The sequence below is a fragment of the Tiliqua scincoides genome, chromosome 11 (genome assembly GCF_035046505.1).
Source record: "Tiliqua scincoides isolate rTilSci1 chromosome 11, rTilSci1.hap2, whole genome shotgun sequence".
NCBI lineage: Eukaryota > Metazoa > Chordata > Lepidosauria > Squamata > Scincidae > Tiliqua > Tiliqua scincoides.
In genome coordinates, this window is record NC_089831.1 from 24,950,261 (window position 1) to 24,973,857 (window position 23,597).

At 47.7% G+C, this 23,597-nt stretch overlaps 1 protein-coding gene across 2 annotated transcripts in view; it reads left to right on the top strand.

Moving 5' to 3' along the window:
* The window catches only part of BCO2 (beta-carotene oxygenase 2), a 41,859-nt gene extending 19,273 nt beyond the window's left edge, over window positions 1–22,586 (top strand). For both annotated transcript variants that reach the window (XM_066639362.1, XM_066639363.1), the window contains exons 3-13: window positions 13,719–13,923; window positions 14,875–15,086; window positions 15,891–16,003; window positions 16,771–16,873; window positions 17,374–17,505; window positions 18,295–18,455; window positions 19,822–19,989; window positions 20,644–20,781; window positions 21,259–21,441; window positions 21,576–21,686; window positions 22,008–22,586. In XM_066639362.1, coding sequence (XP_066495459.1) covers window positions 13,719–13,923; window positions 14,875–15,086; window positions 15,891–16,003; window positions 16,771–16,873; window positions 17,374–17,505; window positions 18,295–18,455; window positions 19,822–19,989; window positions 20,644–20,781; window positions 21,259–21,441; window positions 21,576–21,686; window positions 22,008–22,121 — 1,640 coding nt within the window. In that variant the 3' untranslated portion in view covers window positions 22,122–22,586. The remainder of the gene's footprint in view (window positions 1–13,718; window positions 13,924–14,874; window positions 15,087–15,890; window positions 16,004–16,770; window positions 16,874–17,373; window positions 17,506–18,294; window positions 18,456–19,821; window positions 19,990–20,643; window positions 20,782–21,258; window positions 21,442–21,575; window positions 21,687–22,007) is intronic.
* The last annotated feature ends 1,011 nt before the right edge of the window (window positions 22,587–23,597 follow it).

The following is a 23,597-nucleotide window of genomic DNA, read 5'->3' on the forward strand; positions in this document are numbered from 1 at the left end:
CCTGAGCCGCACCCTCCATCACTCAGGCAGGAAAGACCTTTGGAAGTCTTACCTATGAACAAGAGTGTCCCGTCTTCAAACTGCAGTGGAAACATGCGTACTAAGGGGTCCATCTTTGCTCTAGGGAAGGAAAAGAAAGTAAAGTGTTATACTAGGTCCCTCCTGAGTGGTCCAACACAGGCTGTTCCTTTTCTCCATGCTCTGAGGCTCATGGTGCCCATGGCAGGACTGGCTCTACAAATTGAGGTTCCCCTGCAGCGAGTATGAAAGACAATGTTAGCGGACTTTGGTATTTTGCTACTTCAAGGTGCTGTTTATGGCTGATAATATATGGAAGGTCATAAGAACATAAGACGAGCACCACTGGTTCAGGCCAAAAGCCATCTGGTTCACCTTTCTGCATCTCACAGTGGCCCATCAAATGCCTCCAGGAGCACACAAGACAACAAGAGACCTGCATTGCCATTCCCTTGCAACTGGTATTCTGAGATAGTCTACTTCCAGAACTAAGAGGATGCACATACCCATCACGGCTTATAACCTCTGATGGAGTTTTCTTCCTGAAATCTATCCAATCCCCTTTTAAAGGCATCTAGGCCAGACACCAGCACCATATTCTGTGGCAAAGAGTTCCACAGATTAATTACATGCTGGGTAAAGAAATGTTTCTTTTGTCTCTCCTAACTCTCCCAACACTCAATTTTAGTGGATGTCCTAGTTCACCCAAGGTCTTAGCTTGGCTATAACCATCTTCTGGCCACTTCCAAGTTGTTTCAGTCTGTGACACATCCGTACTTCTCTGAGTTCCATGCTTTTAGACTCCTGGCGTATTTAGTAACTGAAGATGCCCAAATGCCCAAGTGTGAAGGCCATGTTTAGTCAGTAGAGTAAATCAAAATTGCGTGACTGATAGCTTGTGTGCCTGCTTGCTTGTGGCTTCCGGGGCTTGCAGACAGGCAGTTTGGGTCCTGGAGAGGGAAGTTGCAGAAAAGCCTCTGTGCAGATTATCAAGAGCTCCTGATTGCACGACTCAAGGAACCACAAGCTTCTCAGAGCCAGCTGGGGTCTTCTCGGTCACCCCATCTCTTGTGCGACAAATGTGCACTGTTTGCTCCTTTGTTGCGGGGCGCCCATCCCTCTCTCAGAGAAGGCAGAGAAACTGTCTGATGCGACAGGTCGTGTGGCAAGAGAGGAAGAGGAGAATGTGGTGGCTGCAGATTTCTTGTCAAATTGGCAATGCTTTGCTTCTTGCTGGTTGTGCTGCAAGCCACCTGAGGCTCACCTTGATTGCCCTGGTCTCACTAGGCCAGTAGCCAGAGCACCCAGCCGAGGAACGCAAAACACATCTTTAGTAGAATAACTGGGAGCTGGATGGCGTAGGGTTCCTTGCCCATTGGTTCCCCCCTCCCCGCCACTTAAGGACTGTGCACTGCAGTCACAGGACAGGCTTTGATGTGCAAACCCTCCTCCAGCAGTTGCTCTGAGCCATGAGACCTTGTGGAATGGCAACTGCTGGGGAAGCAGCCTCCCCCCAGCCAAGCAGGTTCTCCGCTGCTGGGCAGTGCCAGATTTAGACTTGGTGAGGCCCTAAACCAGGGAGCTTCAACCTTTTTCATGCTGTGATCCTAACAAATGAATACAGTATGAGGCTGGGGTCCCACTTGGATCCTGCTCCTCTCCTGGGACCCGATCGGCCCTTACCTGCACTGCTCGAGCCTTGCCCCACTCGCTGTGTTCGGGCTGCAGTACAGCCAGGCCTGCTGGCTGGGCTTCCCCAGCGGAGTGGGAGCCTGGTGAGGATGCAGCGGGAACGCTGGGCAGGGCAGCATGCAGGGTATGGTTGAACAAGCCCAGGCACAGATGAAGGAACTTGAGCGCTGGTGGCCTGGTCCTGTGCGCGCTTGCTCCAGAAGCCCATTGAATGGGGGTGAGAGAACACGTCCACTGGACTTTTGACTTCCAGAGTACTACTCCCCAGGCTATAACCACACAAATGAGGCTTCATGACCTCATTGGAGTCCAGACCCCAAGGTTGAAGGATGCTGCCCTGACCAATAGAAAGCTTGGAAGCTCCTTGTTAAAAAAAAAAAAAAATTACACCAACACTTGCTGCACAAGCCATTTAAGAAAGGTCTGCACAAACTCCCTCCCTCCCTTCCTTCCATATCTATTCCTTCCTTCCTTCCTTCCTTCATCTATCTATCTATCTATCTATCTATCTATCTATCTATCTATCTATCTATCTATCTATCTATCTACCTACCTACCTACCTACCTACCTATCTATCTATCTAGACGCTGTGCCAGAACCACCTTTCAGAGCGCGATACCAGTCTTTCGAAGGTTGCCAATACAAAACCTATCTGCCTGCCTGTATTTCAGTACACATAACATTTTAAAAGCCCCCCCCCCCCCAAAAAAAAGTATGCATTGTTTTTGAGCCCCCTCCCTGCAGATTGTAGCTTATGCCCCAATCCAGAACCTTTGCCAGGGATGGTGGCACATCCCTGTTGGAACTTTTGGGGCAGCCACAGTGGCGGGCGGGGCACTGGGGGGGGGCACAGGCTGGCAGGAGCCCCTTCTAAGCCCCTTCTGGAGAAGGGCTTCCTAGGGAAGGGGGGTCCGGGCTGCAGCCCCCAGAAGCTGGAGGCTGCGCCCAGGCAGGGGACTGGCCCCGGGGGCGGCCGCGGGCACAGCGCCAGGATGGCCCCCCGCCCGGCCTGCCTACCTGATCTCTGCAGCCAGGAAGTCCGGAGCGCAGCGAGCCGGGCAGGAGCGCGAGGCGGACTGGAGGAGCCCCGGGGAGGGACGAGCCGCGCAGGGGAAGCCCGGCCAGGCGGGGCCAGGCGAGAAGGGCTCCCTCCCCGCCCACACCGGGAGGCCGCCGCCGCTGCCGCTGGAGGTGGCCGACCCAGAGAGAGCCTCCCTGGCCAGGGGCAGTCTATCTCAGAAGACCAACGCGCAGCCGGGGGGGCTGCACAAGGACGTCCGAGGGTCTGGGCAGATCCCTGGAGATCTTCTCTCTTTGTCTTGGGCACCCCGCGTCATGCTGCATGCACCTGCCCTCTGCCCATGCTCAAAGCACTTTTCCTTCCCGCTCTGGCATTGCAACTAGGTGCCAGCCCTGCCACCTGGGATCCCTGGCACTCCGTTATTCACTGCATCTCCACCCAAGGCTCTCAGCCAACTCTTGGCTTTTCTTAACACAGAGATGCAGCCGCCTCTGGGGTGCTGCATGACACCCAACACCCAGCAGATCAAGCACTGGAGAAGCCCCTCTCCCCATCCCGAAGTGATGCAACCAGTCAGCCCCCCTCATCCTCCTTAGTCCACTGTGGAGTTAGTGTTCGGTATGTGCCTCTGCCCTGAATTGGACACCAACCAGAAACGGAAACTAATTTCCTGACTGAGACAGGCTAATTTAAAAGCAATTACGCTTGATCCACTAAACTAGTGGTTCTCACACATTTAGCACCAGGACCCACTTTTTAGAATGAGAATTTGTCAGGACCCACCGGAAGTGATGTCATGACTGGAAGTGACATCACAAAGATTTTTTTTTAAAAAAAAACAATCCTATGCTGAAATCCTACCCACATTTATCTGGGAGTAAGTCCCATTTACTATCTTTATTAAAAGAAAATACATAGTAGCTTGTTAAAAGTACAGGTCTGTAACATTTCCCCAAATGCAGTCATATCCCAGGGTAGCAGAAAGTCTAATATATTAAAAATAAAAGACTGAAATGAATGGGGACCCACCTGAAATTGGCTCGTGACCCACTTAGTAGGTCCCAACCCACAGTTAGAAACACTGCACTAAACTAAAGAATACTCTGAATCCATAATTGTCCACCCAGAGCATGGAATCACACACATAAGAATATAAGAACAGCCCCACTGGATCAGGCCATAGGCCCATCTAGTCCAGCTTCCTGTATCTCACAGCAGCCCACCAAATGCCCCAGGGAGCACACCAGACAACAAGAGACCTCATCCTGGTGCCCTCGCTTGCATTGGCATTCTGACAATAGTTTCCCGGGTCCCCCCTCTTTCCCTTTTTATAGATCGGCGTGACATTTGCTATCCTCCAATCCTCTGGCACTGTGGCCGTTTTGAGGGACAAGTTGCATATTTTAATCAAGATATCAGCAACTTCATTCTTCAATTCCTTAATAACTCTTGGGTGGATGCTATCTGGACCCAGTGACTTATTGTTCTTTAATTTATCAGTGATTGTACAGATTGTACCTGCACTGAATCAAATGTGGAAAGGCAAGAGATTCTAGGCGCAGCTCAGAAAAAATGTTCTCCTCTGAATTTTCAACTTAAAATCACAAGTGGTCAACAACCAAAATATCTGTCTCTCCTAATACACCCCCTGGAGAGAAGGGCCTTTACCTTGGCACTTTGTAACGTGAGCCCCTCTAATGACTTACATGGCAGATTTAGAAACGCCTCCTGGGAAGATCGTTTATGTAGCTGCAATTTACGAGAAGTAGAATCTTCCACACACATTATGTTGCGCTGTCCCAGATATCAAGCATTAAGACAGCAATTTCTCTCTCCCTTGCTCCATCCTAAAACAGGGCATTCTGAGAAAGATATGATTCAATTCCTTCTAGCAGGTGATGTAGAGCATACAACCCTCCCAGTCGCACAGTTCCTAAATTTGAGTATTCTGAATCGAGCCAAGCTTTCTGTACCAAGTATTCACTGAGTAGGTTACATCTTGGCAAGATCTGCAGAGTAACTGATTGTTTTCTGTCTTTTAAATAATTCATGTTTGTATGTAAAATGTAATGTACGTTCATTTCTGTGTGTACACGTTTTCTGTTGGCAACCTTCAGTCTCAAAAGACTGTGGTATCGCGCTCTGAATGGTGGTTCTGGAACAGCGTCTAGTGTGGCTGAAAAGGCCGATTCGGGAGTGACAATCCCTTCCACACCGGGAGTGAGTGCAGTCTGTCCCTGGTCTGTCTCCCTGGCTATGGGCTTTCCTTCTTTGCCTCTTAGCCTCAGACTGTTGGCAAAGTGTCTCTTCAAACTGGGAAAGGCCATGCTGCACAGCCTGCCCCCAAGCGGGCCGCTCAGAGGCCAGGGTTTCCCACTTGTTGAGGTCCACTCCTAAGGCCTTCAGATCCCTCTTGCAGATGTCCTTGTATCGCAGCTGTGGTCTACCTGTAGGGCGCTTTCCTTGCACGAGTTCTCCATAGAGGAGATCCTTTGGGATCCGCCCATCATCCATTCTCACAACATGACTGAGCCAACGCAGGCGTCTTTGTTTCAGCAGTGCATACATGCTAGGGATTCTAGCTCGTTCCAGGACTGTGTTGTTTGGAACTTTGTCCTGGCAGGTGATGCTGAGAATGCGTCGGAGGCAGTGCATGTGGAAAGCGTTCATTTTCCTCTCCTGTTGTGAGCGAAGAGTCCATGACTCGCTGCAGTACAGAAGTGTACTCAGGATGCAAACTCTGTAGACCTGGATCTTGGTATGTTCTGTCAGCTTCTTGTTGGACCAGACTCTCTTTGTGAGTCTGGAAAATGTGGTAGCTGCTTTACCGATGCATTTGTTTAGCTCGGTATTGAGAGAAAGAGTACACGTAGGTGCACACATATACATATATTTGGGTACTACTTAGGTTTATACTCTCTCTACGATTTCTGTACAGAGTCTTCACCTATCAAATGTTTATGCCTAATAAAGGTTTTGTTGACCGTTGACTGAATCAAATTTGTGAGTAACTCCATTAACTAACAAGGATTGTGCCCATGTAATCAGATGCTAAACTAGACTTGAGTATGTGTAGACAGCTGTAACAGGGGAGGAGCTTTACTGGAATCCAAGCACAGCTCCATGACAAGAAGGAACCGAAATTCACACAGAAGGGGAAGTAAAAACCAATGCTGTGTTCATTGATGTTGTCATCTGCACCCAAGGAATGCCAAGCAGTGTCGTCACTAGGGTGGTGCAGGGAGTGCAGGCCACACAGAGTGATGCACACAAGGAGGTGACACCACTGCTGGTCAAAAAATTTTAAATCTTGGTATTTTCGAATAGCACCATCATGTTATATATCATTGGATGTGTAATTTCTTGCAGAATGCTATGAAATGAGTTGCATTGAATTAACTCTATTCTCTCAAAAGTTATAGCCAAAAACCCAGTAGGGGTGGGGTGGTGCATCCCCACCCCCGCTGCCCAAGGTGTTGCCCTGTCCATTGCACGGGAGGAGGTCCATCATGGAGGTGATGTGCTGGCCTCCCGCACTGGGTGATGCAAACCTTAGTGGCACCATTGATGTCAAGTATGATATTGGGAACTCTTCTGATATGTGGGAAGTGAGCCTGCAGAATGGGCTGCCTGCGTGTCTCAGAAGCCAATTCTATGCTTGAGATCATTAGAAAAGGCACTGAGAACAAAACGGGTTCTGAGCTAATGGGTTCTGAGCTGCCTGTGACAGATCAGGAGAGAGATCTTGGGGTGGTGGTGGACAGGTCGATGAAAGTGTCGACCCAATGTGCGGCGGCAGTGAAGAAGGCCAATTCTATGCTTGGGATCATTAGGAAGGGTATTGAGAACAAAACGGCTAGTATTATAATGCCGTTGTACAAATCGATGGTAAGGCCACACCTGGAGTATTGTGTCCAGTTCTGGTCGCTGCATCTCAAAAAAGACATAGTGGAAATGGAAAAGGTGCAAAAGAGAGCGACTAAGATGATTCCTGGGCTGGGGCACCTTCCTTATGAGGAAAGTCTACGGCGTTTGGGCCTCTTCAGCCTAGAAAAGAGGCGCCTGAGGGGGGACATGATTGAGACATACAAAATTATGCAGGGGATGGACAGAGTGGATAGAGAGAGATGCTCTTTACATTCTCACATAATACCAGAACCAGGGGACATCCACTAAAATTGAGTGTTGGGCGGGTTAGGACAGACAAAAGAAAATATTTCTTTACTCAGTGTGTGGTTGGTCTGTGGAACTCCTTGCCACAGGATGTGGTGATGGCGTCTGGCCTGTACGCCTTTAAAAGGGGATTGGACAAGTTTCTGGAGGAAAAATCCATTACGGGTTACAAGCCATGATGTGTACGTGCAACCTCCTGATTTTAGAAATGGGTTATGTCAGAATGCCAGATGCAAGGGAGGGCACCAGGATGAGGTCTCTTGTTATCTGGTGTGCTCCCTGGGGCATTTGGTGGGCCGCTGTGAGATACAGGAAGCTGGACTAGATGTGCCTATGGCCTGATCCAGTGGGGCTGTTCTTATGTTCTTAAGAGGGTGATACAGCCGATGATTAAGCCTTTCTTTTGTCTTTGAGAATTCCAGCATAGTAATATTTACTGCAATGTTATCTGGATATAGAATATCCATTTGTTTTCAACCACTGTTTTAGTTTAATTAAAGTTTCCCTGCACTTCGTGAAAAATCTTCATTCTCCTTTTCACTCCCCTTCCAGGGGACACCTACACAAATTAATTTGATATCAGGGAAATGAGCACCATAACAGTTCATACCAGGTACTTCTGCTCATAGGCTGACAAATTTAATTTCCCTTTTGTATTTATATTTACAGTTATAATTACATAGGCTTTGGCTCCTGTGAGGACACTTTATCCACAGATTAGTAAAGTGGCAAACTGTTCAGCAGAGAGGCTATTAAAAATCCAGTGGAAAGCATCTTCAATGCCAGGGGGGGCTGTTTTGCAATTGTATTAAGTTTGCAAATTAGTTTAAAAGGCAGTGCTCCTATTCATGCATCTTAACAAGGATTACTTGCCAGCCAAGGGAGGTTTCTGTGTGTAGTGTGTAAAGTGCCTGATTGCTTTTCAGGAACTGTTGATAAAAGAGTCTTGACAATTTGGCTGAATTGTGAACCCAATCCTATGCCTGTCTACATAAAAGTAAGTCCCAGTATAGTCAATGGAGCTTACTCCCAGAAAAGTGTGGATAGGCTTGCAGCCTGGGAGCCCAATCCTATTCAACTTTCCAGCACTGGTGCAGCTGCAATGCAGCCTGGAGGTAAGGAAACAAGTGTTTCCTTACCTTGAGGAGGCCTCTGTGACTGCCACCCCACCAAAGGATGCAGTGCACGCCCCATTGGCACGGCTGCACTGGCCCTGGAAAATTGGATAGGATTGGGCCCTGAGATAACTGCAGTTTTAGTGCTGAGTTTTGGAGCTTTCCTTCCTGTTTTTTCTTTTCTTTTCCAGATGTAGTAGAACCATCCAGACAATTTAATTAGCCGAATCCTAAAAAGCCTGCCTTCTGGCCTGGTGGTAGTTTATTATGGGATTGTAACTAAACCGTTTATTATTACTGCACAGTGGTTGAAAATGGCTGCCCTAACCTGTCTTCGGTTTTGTGTTTCCACACGTCGGCCACAGTTTATACCAAATATGTTTTGATTGAGCAATATTCATTATCTCATCACTGTAATTTTTGTAAAGGTTGTGTAACACACCAGACTCAGCAGTATTCTTGGAATGCTTGTTTATATAGCTCTTTCCGGAAGTGCCCTCTTCTTCTGCATTTGGTTCTCAGACAATATCTGTATTTTCCAGGGCATATCTGTTTCCAGGGCATCACGATGACTACAATAGGGACAGAAAGACATGGATTGGCATGAAGCTGTGCCAGTATGTTGCATGCTCATTCTGGGCATGAATTAATCTGGCGTAACTGTCCCCACAGGTTCTCTACACAAAATCACTGCCAATGTGGACAAGAATCTGCACTTCTGCCAATAAGCACTGTCATCACAATCCCCTTTTGACTGTAGCACCTAAAATAGCTTTGTTATGAGTTCAGATGGGTTGTTAAAGGGTGTTTGGGGGATCATGCATCTGTTTTATATCATGGCTAAGCTGGGCATTCTAATCTGCTCTTCTAGTGATGATGAATCTGGAATCGGGAAGGGATAAGAACATAAGACGTTCCCTGCTGACTTCGGCCCACAGGCCCCTCTAGTTTAGTCCAACATCCTGTTTCCCAAAGCATCCCATTGCTTCCCTTTGGGTTGCCCACAATAATAATAATAATAATAATAATAATAATAATAATAATAATAATAATAATAATACAGGTATTTATATACCGCCTTTCTTGGTCTTTATTCAAGACTTTATTCAAGGTGGTTTACATAGGCAGGCTTATTAAATCCCCGTAGGGATTTTTACAATTTGAAAGAATGTTCTATCTTACAAGAACCACAACATTCAGATGTTACTTTCTTGATCTGGTTTCACATTCTGGCCTCCATCCTCCCACGCTCAGAGCTGATGGAATAACTTGGCTCAGCTTGTCAGCTGCTTCAAGGTCCCACGGGCGACCTTCAGATGTTATCTTCAGGCAAATGGAGGCTCAACCCTCTAGACCAGACTCCTGCCCACAAGCAGGAGATGATGACAGACCTCCCCCTTCAAATGTTGCTCCTCTGCAATAGGTATTCAGAGGCGGACTGCTGGAGAATGGCTCATCAGGACTAGTAGCCATGGATTGAAGTCTGGCCCGCCGTGAGTGTGTCCAATAATCCCTATTTAAAAGCCACCGAAGCTAGTGGCCATCTATACATCTTGTGGCAATGAATCCCACAGGTTAATTAGGTGCTGTGTCAAGAAGTCCCACCTTTTTGTCCATCCTAAATCTCCTACTTGTCAGTTTCATTGGATGGTCCTAATTCTCCTGCTGTGAGAGGGGAAGGAAAGCTGTCTCCCCACCAGGAGTAATTTTACAGATCTCAATCACGTCCCCCTTTAATTGCCTTTTTCCTCAAGCGAAAAAGCCCTGCATGTTGTGGCCTTCCTTGCAAGGAAAGTGCTCCAGCATTCTGTACATCATAATTCCTCTCTCCTTCACCTTCTCCAGCTCTACAATATTCCTTTTTGAGATGTGGCAATCAGAATGGCACTCAACATTCTAGGTGTGGCCGCACCAGAGATTTGTATAAAGGTAATACATTATTTGCAGTTTGATTTTCAATCCCTTGCAGTTCACGCCTATAATTTATTACATTCAGTATATGATACTGAAGATTACAATAAGCATCCATACTTTTGCCAGCTATTTAGTGCTTTGTTCTCCTGGCATTTACTGTCCTCTACATCCAGCAGCCCATTTGGGCTTAAACATTCCTTGGAGAGTACTTGACTTTGATCATCTTGTTGCCATGAGGAGTTTTGGACTGTAGGAAATGTAAGTGCCCTAGTCCAGCATCAAGCTTAAATGTACCAAATAAGCACAATTCACAAATGGAGAGACGGAAAACTCGATGAATGCGCGGAGACTTGCAAAACACTGTTTCAGGAAGTAAAATTGGTGCCACCAAGAGGGCAATAACTAGTTCATTGAACATGGAGGGCTTGAGTTTCTCAGCAGTGCTGCTTAAAAAGTAAAAGAATAATTCTTTGGGAAGGAAAACTTCCTGACAGATGATCACAGCATGACAATTTGAGTCATTTTGAGACAGTTCATCTTATTTATTTTAAAGAATGAATGGCTAGTGCAGGGGTGCTCACACTTTTTTGGCTCGAGAGCTACTTTGAAACCCAGCAAGGCCCGGAGATCTACCAGAGTTTTTTTTACAATGTTCATAACATTGTAACATTTATGTGTACAATGTATGTTGGTGTACCTTGAGCCCCACTGAGTATAACAGGACTTACTTCTGAGTAGACATGCCTAGGATTAGGCTGTGAGGCTGCAATCCTAGCCACACTTACCTGGGAGTAAGCCCCACTGAGTACAATGGGCCTTACTCCCGGCGTTTCCTCCCAGAGGCACCTGAAAGGGGGGGGGGGTCGGCACTCCGCGATCTACCGGTAGATCGCGATCCACCTATTGAGCACCCCTGGGCTAGTGTATCTTTGGGTGTGTCAAGGAAACATTTTGAAATGGTTCTAAATGTACTCAGGTTGAAATCTAATGGTCCCCAGTCCAGGGAATGTCTCTTTTAGGAAATGTTCTCACCTGGAAGATGCCCCATGCCTTTATTTTTGTTGCAACAGGTGATCAGGGTTGCTGCCCCCCCAGCTCTAAATTGGTCTTGCACCAGTGAAAGGGCAGGCAGTCTGAGCTGGACAAGCTGCACACAATTCTATTTTATCTTTCTATGGGCATGTGATCCTCCCTTCCCCAGGGCAGAGATTACTCAGTTGGCTGATTGCCAGTTTTGTACAGCCCCATTCCTGCTGCCTGTGCTCCAGGGAAAAAAGACTGAACCAGGCTTTTATTCTGAAAGTATGTGGTCAGCAGGGATGGGAACTCAAGTCAGAATCGAAAAAAACACACCTGTTAAGACTCGTGCATGAGTCATCAAAGAGAGCAGGGACTTGGAACCTGGCTTGAGTCTAGCCACGGTGGATTTGCACATCCCAGGTATTTCGTCACCTTTGTCCCTCAGGCTGGTATAAGACTGGTATAAGCCTACAGCACCCGGTATTCCCATGCAGTCTGCCATCCAAGTACTAACCAGGCCTGACCCTGCTTAGCTTCCAAGATCAGACAAGATCAGGCATGTGCAGGGTAACACACAGGCAGATTGCTAGTGATCTGCAGCTTTTCTCTGAGCGGGGGTCTTAGAGATGTTTTCCTACATCCTCTCCTTCTTCCTCTTCCTGCTGAAGGACGTCACCCTTTTTCTTGGGTCTTTGTTCCAATACATCCCAGGTAAGATGTCTATTTTCTTCCATTTTCCTGCGGTTCTAAATCATTTTTAAACCTTTGAGATTGGATGTACTAGACTAGAGCAGTGATTTTCAATGTTTTTCTCATGGTTTTCAGGTTGATCTTTCAGAAGGTATGCATTGATTATGTAATGATCCTCTAAATCTGTAAATGCAGGTTTGGGGCTGGAATGTCACCTGGGAGGAACAGCTGCCTGGCTGCTCTCTGAGTGGCTGCAGTACAAGCCTATGTGTACCTACTCAGAAGGAAACCCCACTGTATTCAGTTCATATGGAAGGAGGAAGATCTGCTCTGCCTTCCCCCCCCCCCCCGCCAAGTCTTACTGCAGGTTTCAAACTCCCTGGAGAGTTTGAAAACCGCTGCATTAACCTTTTCCTCATATGCTCAAGTTTCTTCCTCCTTCTGGTTTTGCGGAGCAGGGTGTGATCGCTCCGCTTTCACTTTTCCTGACCTGGGAAGCCCTGCCGAAGGTTGCTCAGGGCTCCCCGCACCGCTGGGAGGCTGCAGGAGGCTTGGGCAAGTGCACCCAAGCCCCTGCAGCCCCCATGAGCGGCGTGATCCTGTGGATCGCGCTGCTGTCTTCCCCCTGTCTCCTGGCTGCCCCCGCCCTTTAAGGGGGCAGAGGCCAGGACCCACAGGCTGGGGCGTTGTGACGCCCCAGTTTGAATACCACTGGGTTAATGGTTTACCCAGAACTAAAAGGAGAAGGCAATTAAAGGAGAATATGCTGGGACACAGAGGACTGAGAAGGAAAAGAAATTGGCTAATCAAATAGCAGAGTGAACAAGGCAAAATCTGACAGATGAAAGCTTTAATTCTGAGTCAAAGGTTGGTAAGATAGGATGTTGGTGCTACAGACATATTTGTAAGAAACAAGATCCTTGGAAGGAGCTTCCTCTTTCTGCATGTAAATGTTGACCTGTGGATTGTGTCCTTGGCAGAAGTGTCACTAGGGTCTGTGTCACCCAGTGCAAGAGCTCATTGTGTCACCTCCATGATGGACCTCCTCCCTTACCAGACCATATAGAACAAATTACAATAGCATGCACACAGCCTAAATGTAGTTGCATCACAAGGGTTGGTGTCACTCCCCATGAACTTTATTTATTTATTTGTTTGCTTGTTTAGTAATACAGGGTGCCCAATAAATCAGTAACCAACAAAAAAAAACCAGCGGCCAACTTGATGACATTCACACAACTGAATAAGAGTTCTAGTTTGAGCTCTGCTACATGGAAATGGGAGCTGACTCATACCAACATCTTCTTGGTTCCCCGCTGTGACATAACAACACCTACCGACTCTTGGAACAGCCGCTTTGGTCAATTTTGAATTAAAGAAATCCACTTTTTGTTACATAAGCCAGTTGTGTTTTCCTTTTCTGGTTTTTTGACTTTAACTTGGTTGAATGAAGACATTTAAACACAGTTTGTTTCATTGCATTAAATGTTGCATCAAATGATATGCGACACACTGGTATTATTTGAAAATACCAAGATTTTCATAATTTTGGCAGTGTGGTCTCACCCCCTGGGGTGGTCCACATCCCCTGCACCACCCTAGTGATGCCACTGGCCCTTGGAAAGAGAAAGAAAATTGGAGCCTTCCTAACATGGATGCAAGATTATAATTTGTGTTCATGGCACACTAATTCAGTCTGGGCTGGACAGTGGGAACATGTGAATTATTTTAACATTGCAACCCAAGTCAGGGAGCCAGATATTTAGGCTGCAATCCTAACCTTACTTTCCTGGAAGTAAGTCCCATTGAACACAATAGGACTTACTTCTGAGTAGACCTGATTAGGATTGTGCCCTCAGTTTCCCACCTGACCTGCACAATTAATCTTTCTGCATCCAGGTATACTCCAATTTCTCCTTTACAAACCCATCCTTTTGGCAGCCTCATTTGGTTGTATCTCCTTGAAAGTTCAGAGATTAAATTATACTGATCATGGCAGTGATGTTTGGGCTGTCCTCAGGGCAGCAGACATGGTCCCCTTCCCACCCACAAACCTCTTGCTTTTTTTCCACAGTTATGGGGAGCCTTGTGTCGAGCCAGAAACAGCCGCAGGTCACCTTTAGCAACCGGAAAGGCTTGGAATGCATCTCCCCATTATTTTCCAGCGTGCAAGAGACCCCTCAGCCTATCCCAACTAAGATTGAAGGACATCTCCCCAAATGGCTCAAGGGCAAGCTTCTGAGGAATGGGCCAGGGAAGTTTGAGTTTGGAAAAGACAAGTAAGTCCTGCTTGACGTTGCTGGATCTTTATTGTTCACTGATTCATTCTAAATCTGGAGTCTGGAGACCACAGTTCTGTGTCATCAGGCCCATAGCAACCATCCAGATTTCTCTCTACACATAGGTCTGCACCCTGGCAGCCAGGCCAGTGATGTCACAACATCATGTAATGTCATGATACCACTTCCGAGTTCTCCCCAGAGGAGGGGGCACTTGCTTTATGGCTTTGTGTGCCCCATTAAATACTGTTAATACTGTTAATAATTCCTTCTCCATGGAGGCTGGGAGTCCCCACAGGAAAAGGAATGGGGTGCACAAAGCCGCCAGCGCCTCCTCCTCCAGGGACAACCAGCTCACCTGGAGGCAAGACTTCTTCACCCTCCAGGTGACAATTGACTTGAGTCAAAATGACTTGAAATTTTCCACATCTTTTTCTGCATCTTGAGTCAAGATGCAGTGGGGTGTGCTATGGCTTGTGATTTGACTCATGTTGTGGGGTCACTGATTTGGGACTTGACTTGAGACTCGGCACTGTGGCTCTGGCACATCCCTGCACATCCCTCCCTGGGCCATCTGCAGTTTTGTGTGGGTGGCAGCAGCTTGATCCTGCAGAGTCTTTTCTTGTCCTATGGTTGGTTTAAATCAGGGGTGCTCAAACTTTCAACTTTAGGGATGCTGGACCTTTAACAAGTGTATAGAAGAGAGAATTGCAGCAGGTGCAACTTGTCATCCCACAGATGACAAGCTGCACCTGCTGAAATTCTCTCTTCTATACACTTGTTAAAGGTCCAGCATCCCTGAAGTTGAAAGTTTGAGCACCCCTGGTTTAAATGGTTGTGCCTGGTAAGCTTTGAACCAGAAAACATTATAGCCTGAAACAGTGAAATTGATGGGACAACATCCCACCCACCTGTCTTCTCCCTTGCTTGTATTTTCTTGGCCGACCTAAGGTTCATCCACTGGTTCGACGGCATGGCTCTGCTGCACCAGTTTGAGATTGAGAATGGAGCTGTGAAGTACAGAAGCAAATTCCTAAGGAGTGATTCCTACACGGCCAACAGTGAAAACAACCGGATCATGATCTCCGAGTTTGGAACCCTGGCCATGCCGGATACCTGCAAGAGCATTTTTGGGCGCTTCATGTCGAGATTCGAAGTGCCAAGTAAGTGTCCTTGTCAGACCAGCTTTGCCCATGACTTGGCATTAATCCTGGTGTTTGGTTTTTTTCCCCCTAGGAAAATCCTGGCAGAAAATGAACAATGTTTGAACAAAACAAAAATGAGCAAAAGTCCCCTTCCCCATATCAGACCTCAAGCGACCTCCCTGGCCCTGCTGGGTAGCCATGTTGGTGTTGCTCCACCCAGCTGTTTTTGGGCGGATAGGATTGGGTTGCAAGTTATATTAATGCAGAACAAAACTTCCTTAATTAAAATCTGAAACAATTATTAAATGCCAGGCGTGCACAGCTGAATGGGCTAAAAGCCATCATACAAGCCCCGTGGCTGAGTAAAAACCATTGTGGAGCATCTTCCAGTGCTCTGGGCCGCACAGTGCTGTGACACGATGGAAACACTTGATCCTATGCTTCTGCTTTCTGCTGGGTATCCATAGCTGCTTGAGGATCCAGTTCAAAGGATATGCCTCTCATTGTTTGAAGTCAGTTTGGCTGAGACTGCTGCTGTGTTACATCTGGCTGCAAGAAGGGAAACTGTTGCCATGTTGACCATAACCCCGGAGAATGAACCAACAAGAAAGGATCATTTCACTGGCCCACAGCAAAACCAACCCAGATGATTCTCCCTTCATGCGGATCTTTGCAGCTAGGGAGGTGGCCACTACCTGTGTCTTCACCCGTGTCAAGGCCTTACCCATTTTAATCTGTCTGTGTGCTTGCATCTGTGCCACTGTGCTGGACCACAGGTGCTTCAGGCCACCCTCACAAGCCAGTCTCTAATATGTGTTCCAGAATCGACGGACAACTGCAATGTGAACTTTGTCGTCTACAAAGGGGACTATTATGCCAGCACAGAGACCAACTTAATGCGCAAAGTGGATTTGGAAACACTTGAAACAAAGAAGGTAAATGGGAGGCCCTTGTAAAGTTAGGGGGGAGCTGCAAGGGTAAGCTGGTCCACAGCATTCTCAGGAGCAGTAGTGTAGCTAGAGGGGGTGCAAAGCACTAAGTTTTATGGGAACCTGAATGTGCCGTGCGTGCGACCCCTCCCCCTCCCTCAGAGCCATCCTAGTGGGAGCAAACCAGAGGCGTATGTCTGGCTCCAAAGGGAAGGGACCACTTGCATGGTGCATTCAGGCACCTGCAAAACTTAGTGCTTTGCACCCCCTCTAGCTACACGACTGCAGCAACACCTAGACTTGTACAGGATTAATTGTTTTCATGAAATTGTTTTACATTTCCTGTGCGCCCACCTTGTGAACCAAAGTTGAGAAGTGGAATATTAAGTTTTGGAAGTAAATAAAAAAGTATCAAACTCAGTAGAAATTCAATGAAACAGAAAACCAGAACCTCCCTGGATTGTGAGCCCCTCTGGGACCTGCCTCGGTCTCGCAAAATGAGCACATCAAAGAAAAAATGCCCAGCTCAGCTCCTGCCCTTGCGGTTCTTGTTTTTCATTAGGGTTACGTATGACATAGCAAAGCTATAAAAGCCAGAAATTCCCCAGAATTTCAGAAGCAGGTGTCAGAAGTAGGGCAATCTGTTTGACATCCTGACCTCCACCTCACTGCTTCCTGTGCAGTGCCACACATCTCGTTTGTGCCAGGACAGTCATTCAAAAACTGCTGCTTCTGTTCAAACCCTGAGAAAATCAACATCTCTGCCTTTGCAGGTGAATTGGAGCAAGTACGTTGCGGTGAATGGCGCAACAGCTCACCCGCATTATGAGCCCGATGGGACTGCCTACAACATGGGGAATTCATATGGGAAATATGGTGAGACCCGGTGGCTCAGGAAGGGGTGGCTTGTAGCTGCTGCACATGCCCGATCTTGTCTGATCTCGGAAGCTAAGCAAGGTCAGGCCTGGTTAGTACTTGGATGGGAGACCGCTTGGGAATACCGGGTGCTGTAGGCTTATACCATAGTCTTTCGAGACTGAAGGTTGCCAACCAACCAAGTGTGCTGCTGCTCTTTGCTCGAGGGCCAGAGTAGGGGTGGCACTGGGGTTCCCCCCTATAGAGCACCTTTTCTAATTTGACGCATGTCAGTGGTTACAGGGCCTGTTTTGACATGCTAAAGCAGTCACAGCAATGGGAGGTGGAGATGTGCCTGAACTCTCAGCTGTTGATAGCAACACCTTGCATCACACATCCATCTCCAAAGTCATGTGACAGTGCACATCTCCATGTTGCTGTGCATATGGCCACATCTACCTGAAGCTCCACCGGCGGTGGGGGTCCATTTTGAACAGATGTGCTTTATCCCTTCCTCCCAGGCTCCAACTATAACATCATTCGGGTCCCCCCGCAGGAGCCTGGCTCTGATGACACCAGTCTGCAGGGTGCGAAAGTCCTCTGCACCATTGAACCAAAGGAGAAGATGAAGCCCTCTTATTACCACAGCTTTGGTGAGACCCTCCCCCCCTTTCCAGTCAACCTCTAATAGAATTGCCAGACCCACTGACTTGGAAGATTCATGGCTACATGAACTGGAGAACTTTTGAGCCTAAACCAGGCATCACAGTAGCTTAGCCAATGTGTGTGATATCAGAGAGAGAGAGAGAGAGAGAGAGAGAGAGAGAGAGAGAGAGTCATCTTCTATGGCTACGAAATTAAAAAAGAGAACACCCAATAAATGGAATTAATTTGCCCCAAGAAGTGGTGTGAGCCACTAGCACAGCTGTGTTTGAGCAGGATTAACAAATCAATAGCTGTGGGCCATGGTCATTAAATGGAGTCTGCCATATCCAGGCAGTTTACCTGTAAGTAGTAATTGTTGGGGCAAACCATGGGCAATAGAGTACAGTGGGTGAGTGTAAATGAACTTGTTGTACAGAGGCTGTAGGACCATTTGAGGTTCTTTTGGCAACAAGTGGTTGTGCAGAAGAAAAGGTGGGTGTCCCTTGGCAGAGGGGCACAATTTCATTGCTGTGATGCGATTGCGAAACAAGCCTCAAAGCAATGGTGTAGCAAAGGAGGTGCAAAGCACTAAGTTTTGCAGGCGCCCGAATGTGCAGTGCAAGTGGCCCCTCCCCCTCTCCTTTGGAGCCATTCCTGGCAGTGGGAGCAAAATGGAGACGTTCCGGTACCTGCAAAACCTAGTGCTTTGCACCCCCTCTAGCTACGCCACTGCTGCAAAAGTCTGAAGCATTATTGGAAAAGTTGGTCAGAGCCTTGTCGTCGTCTCCTCCTCCTAGGAATGAGTGAAAACTACATCATCTTTATTGAGCAACCCCTCAAAATGAACCTGTGGAAGTTTATCACAGCCAAGACTTTGGGGAAGTCCTTTTTGGATGGGATCAGCTGGGAGCCTCAGCTCAAGACCCACTTCCATATCGTGGATAAGCACACTGGACAGGTATGTGTCTAACACAACCTGGGGCTTTCTGGCTATTGTTTTCTGAGGACACCCCGGGCTCAGCTTAAGCTGGCTTTTGCAGCAGCTGCTCTGGTGACTGCAGAATTGTTCAGTCCCTATGAATGCAAAATCCTTGAGTTTTGAAGGAATGAGACCCGATCAGAGATGTTCTTTATTGATGAAGCAACTTAGGTGCTGAAAACAAGTTGCAAGTGTGCCTCTGAGTTTGCAACAGTCAAGACAGGTGTCCAACACCCCTTCATACCATGTTGGTGAGCTTCCAGGGGCATCTGGCTGTCTGCCATCAGACCTGGAATTCTGGAGTACAGGGACCTCGGGCTGACCCAACAAAGCAAGTCTTAAGGTCTTAGGGTTCTGGAATCTCCCTCAAATCGAGGAACCTGTTTTCAATTAGTAGGATATCATATCACTTTGGTTACATTGCCCGAGCCTGCAATTTTGTGCAAAGCAATCAGCATGTATTCTGGGCATTGGAACTATCTAGGGTTACTCAGAGGCAAGACAGTAGCTAGGGATTTGAGGTCTCACATTCCTGATGTGTAGCCACCTGGCACTGTATTACAGTAGAGTGGGCCCTACTTATCTGTAGGCTCAGAATCTGTAGATTTCAGTATCTGTGGGTGCTGAGCCCATGGCTGGAGGGCCTCAGAAGACCTCCCGGACACAACTGGAAGACACTTATGGTCATGTCTGGCAGGTCCAGTGAGGCCCTCCCATTTGTGGATTTCATTATCCACGGAAGTCAATATCTGTGGGAGGTTCTGGAATGGATCCCCTGCAGATACCAAGGGCCTACTATTGTTGTTGGCAACCTTCAGTCTCGAAAGACTCTGGTATCGCGCTCTGAAAGGTGGTTCTGGAACAGCGTCTAGTGTGGCTGAAAAGGCCGATTCGGGAGTGACAATCCCTTCCACACCGGGAGCAAGTGCAGTCTGTCCCTGGTCTGTCTCCCTGGCTATGGGCCTTCCTTCTTTGCCTCTTTGCCTCAGCCTGTTGGGCAAGTGCCTCTTCAAACTAGGAGAGGCCATGCTGCACAGCCTGCCTCCAAGCGGGCCGCTCAGAGGCCAGGGTTTCCCACCTGTTGAGGTCCCTGTTTTACCAAGGGCCTACTATATTACTAAGCATTTTGTCCCCCTCCCACTTAAGCTTCACCCTGCAGAAAGAGGAGACTGCAAAGCGGAGGCCAGGCTACAGACTTCCTAGCAAGGCCCACATATTAGCATTCCTTCAAGGATCACAAATGGCTCTTCTGAAGGGATGTTTGGTGAGATGTTCTCTAGGTGGCACTGAAGGGCTGAGATACATGGAGGAAGAACTGCCATCGTGTCTTGTATTCTTTGCACAGGTCTTGCCTGGGCAGTACTGCAGTGAGGCTCTCGTGTTCTTCCATCAAATCAACGCCTTTGAAGATCAAGGCTGCATCGTCCTTGATATCTGCTGCCAAGAGGACGGAAGTGTCCTTGACGTTTACCGGCTGCAGAACCTCCACAAAATTGGGGAAGCCCTGGACCAGGTGAAATTGCTTTGGGCCACGTTGGATGCCCTGCCTGACTAGAGAACATTGTGGGAGGCAAAGGTTCTGTGTCTGAACCATATGAGACGGTCTTCACATTCCAGACTGAGTCACAGCACTTTCTCACCTGCCAGGGTTTCATATACAAAATGCATACTTGCAATCTCTTGTGTTTGGTATTAGGGGATCCTTAGAGGGTATTAAGTGATATTAAGGGGCATTAAGAGGTCTGAAGCGGGTATAATTGGGTCTTTAGGGGTTATAAAGGAGTCAATAAGGAATATTAAGGGGTCCTTAAGGGGCATTAAGAGGGTATAATGGAGGGAAATTCATAGGTGGTATTAAGGAGTATTAAGGGGTCCTTAGGGGTAAAAAGCATTCCTTAGTGGAGATTAAGGAGGTATTCCTTAGGAGGTATAAGGGATATTAATGGGTCTTTAGGGGTATTAGGGGACCCTTAAGGGGTAATAAGGGATATTAACTCCCATTTGGTGATAGAAAAGTTATTCCTGCTCCTGAATTGGAAGAAACAGGCTGAATTTTGAATGGGAAGGAGCCCAGGCTGGGAAGTGGAGAGAGCACACTTTCTAATGGTTGATTCTATGCCAGAGTGCAGAATTCAGCTCTTGCTTTGTCTTCCTGTCTCTTTGGCAGACATATAATTCAGTAGCGAGGCCGTACCCACGGCGCTTTGTCCTGCCCATCAGTGTGGACCCCAGTACTCCCGTGGGACAGAATCTCAGCCCCTTACCCTACACATCGGCAAGAGCCGTGAAAGAGGCCGATGGGAAGGTACGTGCAGCAGTCCCGAGCAGGCTGCTTTTGGAGCTGCCCTGATCTCCCAGTTGGCATTTTCAGGTTGGACTTCTCTAGCTCTCTGTATCACAGCCTTTTGCCCCTGCTGCTCTTTTGGGCCCAGACTATTTCTTGCATAAAGACGATATAAACCTAAGGTCAGGCTCAAGCAGTGGCATAGTCAGAGGGGGTGCAAAGCACAAAGTTTAGCATGTGCCTGAAAGCGACATGCAAGCAGCCCCTCCCCTTTGGAGCGAGGCATTCACCTCTGTTTTACTCCCCCCCCCCCCCAATGGCTCTGAAGTCAGGAACCCTGAACCTGAAAACCTGGACCCCACTCACAGATTTCTGCCCAACATCTCTCTCTCTCTCTCTCTCTCTCTCTCTCTCCCCCTGCCCCATTATATTGCTGCTGAGTTCCATTCATATGAAGCAACCATTGGAGAGTGATGATGTGGTGGTCCTTTTTCCTAGATTTGGTGCACCTCTGAAAGTCTACATGATGAGAGGCTTGAGGAAGCTGGAGGCCTGGAATTCCCCCAGATCAACTATGCTCGTTGCAATGGAAAGAAGTACCAGTTCTTCTATGGCTGTGGCTTTGGGCACATGGTTGGAGATTCCTTGATCAAGATTGACATCAAGACCAAGGAGCTGAAGGTTAGAGAATGGAAGGATGGGGGGTGCTCTGTGACACAACCTTGAAGCCTGTTATTTTGGATGGTGAGGGGGAAACTCAGCCCTGAGAAGCATCAATGAAGGGCCTGTTCTTTCCCCTTCTTTTTGCCCACCAGATCTGGAAAGAGGACAGCATGTATCCTTCTGAGCCTGTGTTTGTGCCAGAACCGAATGCTGCTGCAGAAGATGGTGGAATCATTTTGTCTGTTGTGCTCACTCCCAGACAGGTGAGTCTCCTTCACAAGCTGCTGCTTTAACTTTCATTTAGCAGCCATTTAGTTACAAAATTTGATTTTCTCTGTAAACCGCTGATTTTTTTAACTTTTTGGTTGAAAAGTGGTACATACTCTTACTAATCATAGTATTGCAGCTGCTAAAACCCAGTTCTACAGCACCCTCTAGAGGACACAGCCCTGTATAGCAGGATGCTATGTTCTGCTTACACGTGGTGGGGTCACTGTTCCCTTGTAGTCCAACTGCTGCTGGCAGAGAAGGAAGTACTTTATTTCTGCAGTGCTGCTTGACTTTGTCTATCCTGCATGTTTCAGGACCAAGGCACTTTCCTGCTCGTTCTGGATGCCAAGAACTTCACTGAACTGGGACGAGCTCGAGTCCCCGTCCAGATGCCCTACGGCTTCCACGGCATGTTTGTCCCATGTTAATGGAGGTTTTGTTGGTGGTGGCTGCACACCAGGAGGGAGGGAGGGAGGGAGGGAAGAGTCTGCTTCATTAATGGTGTTAAACACATCCATATGTGAAACACACGGTCCACCCATGAGGCTCACTGAGGTGGTCACTGAACAAATTTATATGGGGTGCTCACTGCTACCCGCCCATTTGCCTCCACTGCTCTCTTCCTCCTCCTTTCACTCCTTGGATTGGAAAAGGAAGAGGGAGTCAGAGCAGAAGAGGAAGTCTGCAGGAGGAGAAAGTGCTGCTCTAGGGCACTGCTCTCCTGTCTTCCACATTCACTCTTCTGCTCCACCCCTCTCTTCCTTCCTGTGGGAGGAGGAGAGACTGGGAGGGGTTTTGCCAGGTAAGGAGGGCAGCACTTGACATGAAGCTACCTCAGACACCAGGGGGTCTTGGGCCAGTCCTGGGGTGTGTGTGTGTGTGTGTGTGTGTGTGTGTGTGTGTGTGTGTGTGTGTGTGTGTGTGTGTCAAATTCCTCCTTTTGTGGCCTTGGGCAAGTCACTTCATGTGCCTTCATGTGCCAAGCGCAGTTCTGGGAACTGCCCCAATTAACAGAGAAAATAATATGTTCATCACTGCGGCAGGTGCTGGAGGACAGATAAATATAGTCAACCTAAAGGGCTTTATAAAAATAAAGACAATCAAGAGAGGCAAGGTTTAAACTTAGCTTTGCTGGCATTTTTAATCCTTTCGCATTATTTTTGAACTCATCTTCAATATTATGGGTTTACGATGGGGATGTGCTTTGGGTGTCTGCTGTATTTCTGGAACATCTGCTGCATTTTTTGAAATTCTTTGGAACAACAATAAACGTACTTAGAAATGTTTTGCATTTTTAAAAGAGGGTTGGTCAAAAAAACTGGGGGAGGAGATATCACCGCTCTGCCCACTCACAGCCCAATCCTATGCATGTCTACTCAGAAGTAAGTCTCTTTAAAGTCAATGGGGCTTACTCCCAGGAAACTGTGAGTAGGATTGGGCTGCTAGTCATTCACTCATCCTTTACTTGCTCCTCTCAGAACTGACAGGTGGAAAGAGCTCCTTCTACTTCCCAGAAGAATGGGAGGTGAACTCTAGGTCTGCAATGAGATATTGGTGTTTATTATATAGGGTGCCCAGACATGACAGAGAATGACTGATGTTTCGTAGCTGCATGGGAGAGGGGACCTAGGCAGGGGCTGCTCTTCTCTCTCCTGCATTGCAAACTACACCTGCTAAAGTGTGCCCTCTTCTACTAACCCTTAAAGGTAGAGGTGTCCTGCAACCCTCATTTGCATCTGGACACTCTATTGCTGCATGAAGTGGAGGGTGAGTGGAAAAGCTCTTGCCTTTGGTGTTCATAAGAACATAAGAACAGCCCCACTGGATCAGGCCATAGGCCCATCTAGTCCAGCTTCCTGTATCTCACAGCGGCCCACCAAATGCCCCAGGGAGCACACCAGATA